The sequence below is a fragment of the Gadus chalcogrammus genome, chromosome 10 (assembly GCF_026213295.1).
Source record: "Gadus chalcogrammus isolate NIFS_2021 chromosome 10, NIFS_Gcha_1.0, whole genome shotgun sequence".
Lineage (NCBI taxonomy): Eukaryota > Metazoa > Chordata > Actinopteri > Gadiformes > Gadidae > Gadus > Gadus chalcogrammus.
Genome location: NC_079421.1, coordinates 5,135,819 through 5,148,318, shown reverse-complemented (window position 1 = coordinate 5,148,318; position 12,500 = coordinate 5,135,819). Strand labels below are relative to the sequence as shown.

Sequence of the window (12,500 nt, the reverse complement as noted above, 5' to 3'; positions counted from 1 at the left end):
CGAAAAAGAAACATAATGAACGAAAAGGAAAATAAAGAAAAGGGAAGAAAGACGGAGTGATGAAGAAATGAAAGGAGGGAGAGAGAGGGTATAAAGAGAGGAAGAAATAAGGAAAGAATATAAGAAACAGGAATTAATTAATAAAGAGCGTTAGACAGAAAGAGAGGAACTGGGAGTGAGATGGCCAATCAGTTTGAGGAAAGAAATAGAAAACAGAATAATGCAAATTGAAAGTTAAACATAGATAAACCCAACGAGTGCGGGGGGAAAGATTGAGTTGATAGAGCACTTCGGAAAACGGTGGGAGTCAATATGATATGTCTCCGTCTGTGTGTTTGTATGTGCGTGTGTGTGTGTGTGTGTGTGTGTGTGTGTGTGTGTGTTTTATGTGTGTGTGTGTCCGTTATGTGTGTTTGAGGAAGAAGTAACGAATAAGCAACATCTCTACAAACGTTGGGACAAAACCTGCAAGCTCCTATTTGGATAATCCTCAAATAATATCCAAATCCTTGAGATAAATCTGCAGAAAAGTGAGCTCAAACAAAGACAAATAACGAGTTTAATAAATCTCATTTTATCGTTTGGGGGAAATCTGATAATCAGTCTGATATTGAATAATCTTGCCAGCGACATCAATCCTTGAATGCGATCCTCAGAGGAAGGAGACAAATGGAGCAATAAATAACCTGAATTATACAGCGCCATGCTTTCCAAGAAATCTATTTTCATTTGACGGAGGCAATGGGTGTAAACACAGAGGCGCTCACAAAAACAAAAGGTGCGTGTATGAATGCTCTAAAAAAACCATGACCGCAAAAACTGTGTGTGTGAAAACTGCATGTGCGTGCATAGGTGTGTGAGTGAGTGGGTGAGTGGGTGTAGTTAAATCTGTGTGTGGTGGAATGTGTGTGTGGTTGAATGTATGTCTGTGTGTATGTGTTTATGTGTGTGTGTTTGAATGCGTGTGTGTGTGTGTGTGTGTGAGTGTGTGTGAATGCATTTGTGTGTGTGTGCGGGTGTCTTTGTGTGTGTCTGTGTGTGTATGTGTGTGCGTGTGTGTGTCCTTACCAGAGCATCAGCTTTGTGCTTGAGCCTCTTGGCCTCCTGCATGTAGAAGTCTGCGGTGTGGACACTGGAGAACGACACAACACATGAATGTTGAGCAGCACGTAGAGAAGCCCGCGGTGGCGGCGTGAGTTCACACGCGCTCAGTACTGACCTGTCACTAAACGCCAGCCTGGGTCGGCCCGATTCCGGGGGCTCCAACGGCGGTTCGGAAAACGTTGGCTCCGCTTCCGAGGTCCCGTTGGCATGGTAACCGTCTCCGCAGGGCTTGTGGCCATAGCCCTCCACCTCCTGCAGGTGAGTAGGTACAGGTGGAGAGGTATCACGTCCCTGGCCTATGCAGTGAAACCCCTTCAATGAGAAGTGTGGAGGCCTTTTGTAAATTGGCACAAGTATTAATAGTTGACATAATTCTTGCGATGGTTTACATTACATAAAAGTATAGATTTACAGTCTAGATAAAATCACAATAAGCATAAGCAATAAAATCTGTCATTTAGTTATATTCAGTTCAATATCAATGGGTATGGTGTAAGCTGAAAATTATGGCTTTTATCATAGCTTCGGCAATAAAATGAATAATCTATTAATGTAATATGTAAATTTGTATCTGTTTGTCACATTGTCACAGTTTAACGTGTCGCATGTCCCTTTGTCATGTGAAGCATGACGAAAAGTAATTGATTTTGTATCAGAGTAAACCTGCCATTGATTTAAGGAACCAGCTGTTGGATAAAACAACACCCGCTGTTTACATGAAGCTAGCTGTGTTATGTAACTAGATAAAACTACACCTGCTGGTTATATCAAGCAAGCTGTGTTATGCATCTAGTCTATTGTTCATGGTCAGCCATGTCTCTGTATGGAATAGTGTCAATGATAGACCACTTCTGAGCCAAGTCACCTCCCGCTCCCAGCATATCAGATGTACCTGACACAAATTACCAAAATAAATGTTCACGAGCAAGCTAAACCTTTCCCAATTTAAAATGGATACTTATGTCTTTTCAATCGCATTTGAAAAACGGAGAAATTAATCTTTTCACCCTAAGCTATATACAACTAACCCTGCTGGTTATACTAGGATAGCTGTGCTATGTAACTAGATCAAAACACACACACACACACACACACACACACACACACACACACACACACACACACACACACACACACACACACACACACACACACACACACACACACACACACACACACACACACACACACACACACACACCGTAGTGACGTGACAGACCTAACCATGGTTATACTGAGAGCTAAGCCTCAGCTAGTTATGTAGGAATAAGGACTAATAGCAGCCATTCACTACCCTCATGTTCCCTCTCGCAGCATAATAGGATTAATTGAACAGACAACTCAAAACGTCAAGGTTGGTTCGAAGTTAAAACTGAGCGATTAAATCCATTTCAGCGTGTGGTTTGTGAGAGAATAAGGGCTGAGATGAAGAACTCACGCTGGTGTTTTTGGCCTTGGCTTCAGCCCTCCGGTGCCTATGTGAGGAGGAGGAGGAGGAGGAGGAGGAGGAGGAGGAAGAGGAGCCGGTCTCCTGTCCGAGGGAGGGCCCCACGTCACAGGTGCGCTTCCGAGAGACTGGAGGAGGAGGAGGAGGAGGAGGTGGAGGAGGTGGAGGAGGAGGCGGGTCATCGGACAGCGGGGTTAGGAGGGGAGGGAGGAGCTTGTCGTCACGGCGCCGAGACTGCTTCCTGTTTAGAGAGCTGAGGAATACACACGAAAACACACACGCACACGCACGCACCCACAAACGCACACACACACAGATGGACACACACACACACACACACATACACACACACGCACGTTCAGATACACACGCACACACACACAATCACACACATACACAAACACACATACACAAACACACGCACAAACAAACAGACACACAGGCAGACACATTAATAAATTAGCCCCATATGTTGGCGGCAGAACGTGCACAGGGCCTGGTGCAGTAGCAAAACGTTGTTTATCGGCGCTGCCATCATCTGTGTCAGACTGCGCATAATGAGGCCCGCTCCCTACTTGAAGAAGCAAACCTGCAGCGTCGCTGACCTTTAAATTATTGGCTGTGCCTTCAGCCGCTTCCTGCTCCCCCATTATGTTCACGCGTTCCCGCCGCCAACACATTATGCTCTGTGTTCCGATCCGCCACGCGGCGGCGGCGGCGGCGGCAGCATAAACAACGGGATATCAAACCCGGAGCACACACACGTCGTTGAACGCCGCGATCAAGCCCTGAGGTTTAATTAGAGGGGCTGCTTGGCAGACGCCGCCGCCGGCAGCAGCAACGACCGCATCAAAGGCGGGCTGTTCCCCGTCAGACGCGGGAGCACGTGGATGACCTTATTCACACGCCGTTCATCACTGTACTCCTTAGTAGGCGCCGCGCACGCCAAGGTTATCCGTCAGATGTTTAAACAAACAGAAAGTTGTTAACAACTCTTGAACACTGTGCTGGTGGCTTCGCGCCACACTGTCTGGCACGCCGGGCCGGCCCAGTGTGTGTGCACTGTGTCAGAATCGATTCCTGATTCACGAGGGGACACACACACACACGGCGACCCCGCGCTGTGTCGGATCAATGTGAGACAGAGGACGCCACCGCCCGCGCCACGCGGTGCTTTTGAGCGGCGGGCGGGGGCCTGTGTCAAGATTGTTTAAAGGAGAGTTTGTAATCCCGCATCCGCTCGTTTCTGAAGTGATCTCAAATGACTGGAACCCGGCGCCGCGTGTTGCTTACGCTTAACCACATTACGCTAATGACTCTGCAGCACTCCACTCCGTCTTTTGTGCGCTGGTGCCCTTTCCCGCTGATATCTAATATTGTTGTGGCTCTCCTGTTTTAGCAACAGCACAGATATTGTTGTTCCGCACCCCCGCCATCCCCCCCCGCCACCCCCCCCCCCCCCCACACCCCCCCCCCGCTCTCTCCATGGGGGCTGGCTGTGGGAGGGAAAGTGCTGAGGCTGCACTAGGACGCCCCGGGCCCCTACATTGGTGATCACACACGCACACACACACACACACACACACACACACACACACACACACACACACACACACACACACACACACACACACACACACACACACACACACACACACACACACACACACACACACACACACACACACGCACACTAACACACACAGTACAGCTGCTAATTAGTCTTTGTCTCTGGTTATGAGTGTGTGTCTGTGTGTGTGTATGTGTGTCTTTGTGTTACTGTGTGTGTGTGTATTTCTGTGTGTGTGTGTGTGTGTGTGTGTGTGTGTGTGTGTGTGTGTGTGTGTGTGTGTGTGTGTGTGTCTGGGTATGCTCCTATTTGTATCTTATGTTGGCTCCTCTGTAATGAATCTGTTTGCGTGTATTTTTATGAGTTTGTTTCTATCTATGTGCCTGTGTGGGCGTGCATGTGTGTTATTTAATAGTGCATGTATTTGCTGGCATACACATCAACATGCTTTGCCATCTAGATGCCCTTGTGGGTACCTTTTGATGTTTGTGTGTGTGTGTGTGTGTGTGTGTGTGTGTGTGTGTGTGTGTGTGTGTGTGTGTGTGTGTGTGTGTGTGTGTGTGTGTGTGTGTGTGTGTGTGTGTGTGTGTGTGTTGAAACAGCCAGGACATGCAGTGTCGGCGAGTGACACGAAGGTCTTAACCTTGGACACGTCCCTCATCTTTTCTCTCCATTTCTTGCATCTTCCCTCTAAACTGTCAGAAAAGGACCCATTAAAAAATAAAGAAATAAATACACAAACGCTAACACAGCCGCTGTCACCATAAGGCGGATTTACGGAGACAGCCCGCATAATCTGCGTTTAAATAATTCAAATGGAAAGCAGGGTTTCCGGCGGTTTGTGTCGTTCTTCGGTCACAATGTGCGATTTAAAGTAATCTTTCCCGCCACCTCTGTCGCCCTATTAAAAAATGTAAGCCCTCTCGTTTGAAAACAACAAGCTGAGGAAATAATGTACCCATATAACAGGAAGGGTTTCCTCTTGTCGAGGTGAAGCGGCCTTCAGCGGTCTGATCAGGGGCGCGGGCCAGCGGGGAGCGCTCTGCTCTGGAACAATGAGCCACAGCGTTTGAAACGTTCCCCCGGTCCGTTTGAATATTCATGACGACGTTGAGGGTCACTAAGAGTGACCCCTGAACCCGGTTGTTAGCAAAATACCTCTCTGCTGTTGGTGGAAGTCTAAAAAGACAAATACCAGGTATGCCTTTTATTATATGATGTTTTTATTTCTAATTTATTCGACTTAATTATATTCTCCTGGGTTCCCTATAAAAATATACAAGGAAAGACGGCTAAGTTGACCTAATATTAGATTTTGTTTGTTGCTGCATGTTTTCCGTTCGCTTTAGGCCAGGGATGCAAGGTGTTAGACAGACATGTGAAAGGCGTTGAAATGGCTGTCTATCTCAGCATGGACGCGTGTGTGTGCATGCACTCCACGGAGCAGCACTTACCCTGTGGGGCCGTTCTTGTGTGTGTGTATGGGGGAGATGCAGGGTGGGAGGAGCTTGCAGTCTTTGTCCAATCGGAGCCTCTTGCTTCCGTTGACTGACGGCTCGCTGTGATCCGACTGGCGTTGCAAATTGCAGGAAAAAAGAGAGAGAAAATAAAACGACATTCAATAACGACGCAAAACAGATCGACGACGCGTCTGAATCAAGCGGGGATTCAGAGGGAGCGCGTGTGTGCTTCCTGTCCTCACCTTGTGTTTCCTCTTGCTCTTGCTGCTGTGTTTCTCCGTGGGGGCGGGGGCATGGCCGGCCGCCTGCCTCTTGTGTTTGCTGCTGTTCTCCGCCTTCTCCGCCCGTCTGGGCGGCCAGGGCGGGGCGGGGCCCTGTTCCTGTGTGGGGATGTCGTCGCGGCCCCCCGAGATTTGGCACGGCTTCTCCTTGTCCCGCGTCGCGGCCCGCTCCCTGTCCCGTTCCCCGGGCGCCGGGCGTTCCCGCCCTTCCTCTCGCTCGCCTTGCCTTGTCTCCCTCTGCCCCTCTGGCTCCTGCGTGTCCCTCTCTCTCTCCTCCTCCTCCTCCGTTCTCTCTCTCTGCAGCGGCCGGCCCGGCTTCTCCCTCTCCTTCAGCACGGGGGGCCACTCTCTCTCTTCCTGCTTCAGCCTCTCTCTGTCCTTCTCCCTCTCCTTCACCACGGGGGGCCAGTCTCTCTCCTCCTGCTTCAGCCTCTCTCTGTCCTTCTCCCTCTCCTTCACGGCGGGGGGCCAGTCTCTCTCCTCCTGCTTCAGCCTCTCTCTGTCCTTCTCCCTCTCCTTCAGCACGGGGGGCCAGTCTCTCTCCTCCTGCTTCAGCCTCTCTCTGTCCTTCTCCCCGGCGCCAAGCCTCTCCTTCTCGCCCCCCCTCGACCTCACGCCCTCCCCCTGCCTCTCCCTCTCCTTGTCTCCCTCCCTCTCCCTCGCCCCCGCCCTCGACCTCTCCCCGCCCGCCGGCGGGCCCCCGGACCCCGGCCCCTGGCCGGGCACCCTGCCCAGCAGGCTCAGTTCAATCTTCACCCAGAGTCTCTGGCACTCGGGGGGCTCTCGGAGCGGGGACAGGGGCGGGTCGTGGCCCAGGGTGGGAGGGGGGGACAGGGGGTCCGGGTCCTTGCACTGCTTCCCCCTGGACCCCCCGGGCTCGGGGGCCGAGGTGCTGAACGCCCCGCCGAGGTCCGGGAGGTTCAGGGACAGACAGCCGCCACTAGAGGCGCTGGTGCTGCCACTGCTGCTGCTGCTGATGCTGATGCTAATGCTGTTCTTACTGCCGGCGCTGCTGCTGCTCGCTGCGCCGCCGACGGCCGCGGAACCGCCGTGGTCTTTGACCCGGAGTCCTTTGCCCCCGAACGCCCCCTTACCGCCGGGGGGGCGTTCGGGGAACGAGGGTGCTAGCGAGTGTGCCTGGGCGTTAGCGACCGTCGCTATGCTCTGAGCCGCGCGCGGGGCGGCTGGGAGCTTGGCCCCGCCCTCCGGGTCGGAGTGGCATTCCGGCGAGGAGGAGGAGGAAGAGGAGGAGTCCGTGTCGATGAACTCCCGGGACTTTGGCGTGATTTTGCTGCTGGGGCCGCGGTGCTTGCGCTTGTCCTGTTAGGCGGGAGGAAAGGGGGAAGGAGGAGAATGAGTTCAGGATCGGACCGAGGGGTGTCTTTGTATTACGGACTGCTAGCCTGGAGTCCAAATGTGTTCTTTACAGTTTTGTTTGTTTCTTCCCGTCTTACTTTCTGCGACTGGGAGGCCTGGAGCTTGTTACTCACTAACACCAGCGCATTCTGCTCAGTGGGCTCTCGTTTCTGCGGGTAATGTATTCATAGAAGCGCAGAGCGATAACTTGTTAAAGGATCACAACAATGTCTGTGCCCGCTCTCGCTGTCTATCTTCCAGTGGAGCAATAATGAAAACTAGCAGGCGTTTAGACAGTAATGCAACAATAATCATTCCATTTTCGTGTAATTCAGTTTTATGACTCCTTTTAGTTTCATGACCAATTACCAAGAGACTGAGGGATACATTATGGGATGGATAGACGGCAGCAAGCTGCGGTCTTGTATGAAGTTTGGTATCTGGTTTGACGTGTTTATACTTTTGTCTGTCAAAGTTGATACGGCAGTGTGGTTTTATAGGGCGGGGATATGATGATTAAGACTCATTTATAGACCTGTAATGTTAATAGAAGAGACACAGAGGTTGAGATGACATGGTATGTTCTCATAAGGAGACTGGGCATGTTTCTGTGGAAGTGTTTTGTTTTTGGGTAAATGTGGGATTGTTTCAGCTTAATCGTGTTTCTCGTTATGTTTCTTCATTGTTCCCACCTGAACTACAAAAACAGTTTTATGGTAATCTTAAGCAAAGTCCCAAACAAATAATTCAACTTGTAAACATGTTAAGCACTGCAGGGGTTATTATCATTCTGAGGTAGATCTTTTTAGCACATAAACACACACACACACACACCCACGCACACACATGCACACATATACATACACACACACAAACTAACACAACACACACACACACACACACACACACACACACACACACACACACACACACACACACACACACTCACAGACCCACAAAGCCCCACACACACACACACCCACGCACACACATGCACACATATACATACACACACACAAACTAACACCACGCACACACACCCCCCCCCCCCCCCCCCCCCCCCCCCACACACACACACACACACACACACACACACACACACACACACACACACACACACACACACACACACGCTCACAGACCCACAAACCCCCCCCCACACACACGCACAAACACCATTTTTAACAATCATGTTTGTCTGAGAATTTAAATTATGTTGTTGCGATTTTAACACTCCTCCCTCCCTCCCTCCCTCCCTCCCTCCCCTCTTCCCCGCATACATCTACACACACACTACCTGACTCAGACTCCCAGCAGGCATTGCGGCGGGGGTAAGCTGGGGTGTGGGTGCTGGTGGCGGGGCCGTGGTGGCGGGGCCAGTGGTGCTGCCCCTGGGTTCTTTCCTGGGGGCCGACTTGCTGCCGGTGGGGGTCTTGGGCCCCCGTGGCCGGGTCACGCTCTGGGTCTCCGAGCTGGGGGGGGCTGGCAGCTCTTTATCCCTTGCGGCTGGGCTGGGGGGGGGGGGGTCAGGGGGGGAACACATTGTTCATACACGTCAATAAGGAGGGACGCTGGTTCTCAGAACTCAACAGCTGAAGGTGTTGTAACCAGGAGGTTGCTAGTTCGATCCCCGGCTCCTCCTAGCTTAGTGTCGAGGTGTCCCTGAGCAAGACGCCTCACCCTGACTGCTCCTGACGAGCCGGCTGTCGGCCTGTATGGTTGACAACGCCGTCGGTGTGTGAATGTGTGAATGAACCGTTGTAAGTCGCTTTGGATAAAAACTAGTGCTGTCAAGCGATTAAAATATTTAATCACATTAATGTCATAGTTAACTCACGATTGTAATCGTAAATTGTTTTCTATGCTAAATATCCCTTGAATTCTTTGTCCCATTAATTTTTCTCATTTTAATGCTCTTATCAACATGGAGAATTGCATCGGCTTGCCTTGTGCAAATATTTTTTTATTGATAACAACATTGGCATATACTGATCAAACAGGACGATACAAAAAAAAAGCCTATATTGTAATTAAACGATGAACATACAAACATACTGCCTTGAACATAGCAGTCAGGCTACTGCTTCTTTGTTTTGAGCCAAAAAAATAAATAAATAAATTGGTTTGCGTGAAAGCTGTTAATAACGCGTTTAACTGACAGCACTAATAAAAACATATGCTAAATGTCCTGTATGTAAACGACTCTGTACTGGGACCCGGCTGGGGTCTGGCCTTCAGCACGTTGAGCCCATACTGAGAATAACGAACCAACGACCATCAGCGCATCGTTTCAGCACATTTCTTGCTTGAAAATGATCCATTTATCACTTTAATCCAACCTGACCGCCGATGAGTTCTGATGCGTCGTTGAGGAGCAGGCTGGGGTCTGGCATGTTGCTTTGAGTCTAGGACGCCCACAGAGAGGGGCAGTGTACCAAGAGCCTTCTGGCTGGGAGTAAAACATCATGCCCCTCCCCCCGCTCATCAATCCATCCATCATCCTCCCTCACCCCCTCCTCCCCCCCTCCCTCCCTCCCTCCCTCCCTCCCTCCACCCCCCCTCCCTCCCTCCCTCTCCCTCCCTCCCTCCCTCCCTCCACCCCCCCTCCCTCCCTCCCTCTCCCTCACTCCCTCCCTCTCCCCCCTCCCTCCCCCCTCCCTCCCTCTCCCTCCCTCCCTCTCCCTCCCTCCACCTCCCTCCCTCTCCCTCCCTCCCTCCACCCCCCCTCCCTCCCTCTCCCTCCCTCCACCTCCCTCCCTCTCCCTCCCCCACCCCCCTCCCTCCCTCTCCCTCTTTCCCTCCCCCTCCCTCCATCCCCCCTCCCTCCCTCCCTCTCCCCCCCTCCCTCCCTCCCTCCCTCTCCCTCCCTCCACACCCCCTCCCTTCCTCTCCCTCCCCCACCCCCCCTCCCTCCCTCTCCCTCCCTCCCTCCCCCCTCCCTCCACCAGTACCTGTGCTGGTGAGCTCTGGTCCAGGCGGGCTGGCTGAGGTTCTGCGGTTCCTCCTTGGCTCTGGTCCAGGGGGGCTGGCTGTGGTTCTGCGGTTCCTCCAGGCTGCCGGCCCTCTCGGTTCTCCGGGGCTGCTTCTTGCCCGTGGTGGTCCTCCTGGAGGCCGGCCCCTCGGGGCCCGATGGCACCGCCGGCGACAGACGCATCTTGCACGACCTCTGACCCTCTGCTGTGGCCTTCGGGACCTGCTTGCCCTTGGCCTTCTCTCTGCCTGAAGAGCTGGGGGGTGGGGCAGGGGGGGGGGGGGGGGAGGGGGACACACACAAAGGCAATCAGAGGAAGTTTTAACTCACTTTATTTGTTAAAGTATTTCGGTATGCTAACTATGAAGCAAAAGGGAGGGAATGTATCTAACACTTGTAGAGAGAAATACCGAGAGCTACTTCGAGCCCCGGGCTTAGGCCCGAGGCTCTCTGCGGGGCGCTTGTGATTCTCTGACCTCCTCTGGCTCCGGTCGCTGAAAATTGACCAAGTAGGCGTGGCCTATGTAAAGTGGGCGTGGCCTATGTGACGTCTTAGCTGCAGCTTCCGGGTCGGTCTTAAAGATGCTGCCTTCTGTGGCTGGGTTAGTTATTACAGCATGTATGTTTGATCCTGCTCCCTTGTGTCTGTGTGGGGGTAATGCAGCTCGTGTGTTCGATCCTGCTTCCTAGTGGCTATGTGGGGGTAATGCAGCTCGTGTGTTCGATCCTGCTTCCTAGTGGCTATGTGGGGGCAGCTTATGTGCTTAAAATACGTAACACCACCGACGCTGTCAGTTAGATCCGGTGGTTTTCACACCATGTTGGTGTCACCGTCAGTACGGAGCCATAATGTCGACAGTATATGAAGAGTTATTTGCAGTCATGGCAATCCGTCTGTCTTGCTGTTGTACAACTGTCGGTGAACTCGCACTACATTGTTTTTTTGGGTCATGGTCGTGTCAGCCAAAGCCCATAGAAATAATTTAAATAGTACGGCAACACTTATTTGTGTTTCAAGGGTAAATTTGACACGGGTCTACTTTTCTCTTTCTTTTTTTTGGTGGCTGGGAAAATCACAGGAAACACTGAAAGCACATCACTTAGTTCATCCATTATTCATCCTCCATTATGCATTCATTTATTCATACAAAAGTGTTTTGTCGCTTTTTGCTTCCTCTGACGTAGAGGAGAAAAGAGGAGCGGTATCCGGACACGAATCGGAGGGCTGTGGTACCAGAAGAGGGGCCGGGGGTCCTTTTGGTCCGCGGGCTGCGCCGGGGCCAGGGTGGGGGGGTTGGGGGCGCAGGGCTTCGTCTTGCCGGTCGTCCCCAGCCCCAGGGCCTCCCGCCCTGGGGAGAAGCTCACAGATCCCAGGGTGACGGTGCCTGGAGTGACCAGGGGAGGGGGAAGAGTGGGGGTTAATACTTGAATTATGTTGTGTTATTCACAACCAAGTGGTTCTAACACACCCGGATCACACCTTTAATACGTTCACTGTGCCGGCAAAAACTGAAAAAGGATTTGTCTGAAGGCAAAACAATCAGATCACTGTTATATGTTACCAATATGCAATTTTATTTGATTGACTTTAAATGACCACAGGCCTGTAAATATCGCCAATACGAAAAGGGACCGTGTCCTTTTTGGACACGGCCCCTTTTCGTATTCCTATTGTTAATTAGTTAATTAGTCGTTAATGATTAATTGTCAAGTGGTTAAGACTCCCAGGTGTATAGTTAAACAATCCAGAAAAGAACGAATTTCTACCATTATTGTACTAGTAGTTAAAATGAACTTTTAAAAGGCCCTTTTATCCAGATCAGCTCACTGTGAGATGAGCCCGTCTATCATCTCGTTTAACGATGCCTCCAGGTGGAACGCAGACCCTGAGGTTTGAACCCAGCCCACAATCCTAATCCCTAGACCCCCCTGTATTAACCCCCATGGTTTGGATCCTATAAACACCACCCCCACCACCACCACCCCCTCCCCATCAGAGTGCAGACCTGTGTGGGGGTGCTCCGGCTGCGGGGGTCCCAGGGGCTTGCTCTGGGGCTGGACCTTGTTCAGCCAGCTGTCCAGCTGCCACTTGTTTGCGGACGGAGGTTCCGGCTGGACGGACGGAGAAGGACCAGGGTGGAGGAGCAGAGGAGGAGGAGGAGAGGAGGAGGAGGAGAGGGAGAGAGAGGAAGAGGAGAGGGGATGAGAGAGGGAGGAGAGGAGGAGGAGGAGAGAGGAGGAGGAGAAGAGGGAGAGAGAGGAAGAGGAGGAGAGAGGAGGAGGAGGAGAGGGAGAGAGAGGAAGAGGAGAG

General features: G+C 51.8%; 1 protein-coding gene across 1 annotated transcript in view; it reads right to left on the bottom strand.

Moving 5' to 3' along the window:
* Positions 1 to 12,500, bottom strand: part of aff2 (AF4/FMR2 family, member 2) — a 94,317-nt gene that overhangs the window by 6,541 nt on the left and 75,276 nt on the right. The window contains exons 12-21 of the mRNA XM_056601130.1: positions 12,196 to 12,301; positions 11,424 to 11,574; positions 10,170 to 10,445; positions 8,516 to 8,729; positions 6,526 to 7,182; positions 5,824 to 6,453; positions 5,576 to 5,691; positions 2,543 to 2,804; positions 1,220 to 1,356; positions 1,069 to 1,132 (exon numbers count right to left, since the gene is read on the bottom strand). Of these exons, the coding sequence (XP_056457105.1) occupies positions 1,069 to 1,132; positions 1,220 to 1,356; positions 2,543 to 2,804; positions 5,576 to 5,691; positions 5,824 to 6,453; positions 6,526 to 7,182; positions 8,516 to 8,729; positions 10,170 to 10,445; positions 11,424 to 11,574; positions 12,196 to 12,301 (2,613 nt within the window). The remainder of the gene's footprint in view (positions 1 to 1,068; positions 1,133 to 1,219; positions 1,357 to 2,542; positions 2,805 to 5,575; positions 5,692 to 5,823; positions 6,454 to 6,525; positions 7,183 to 8,515; positions 8,730 to 10,169; positions 10,446 to 11,423; positions 11,575 to 12,195; positions 12,302 to 12,500) is intronic.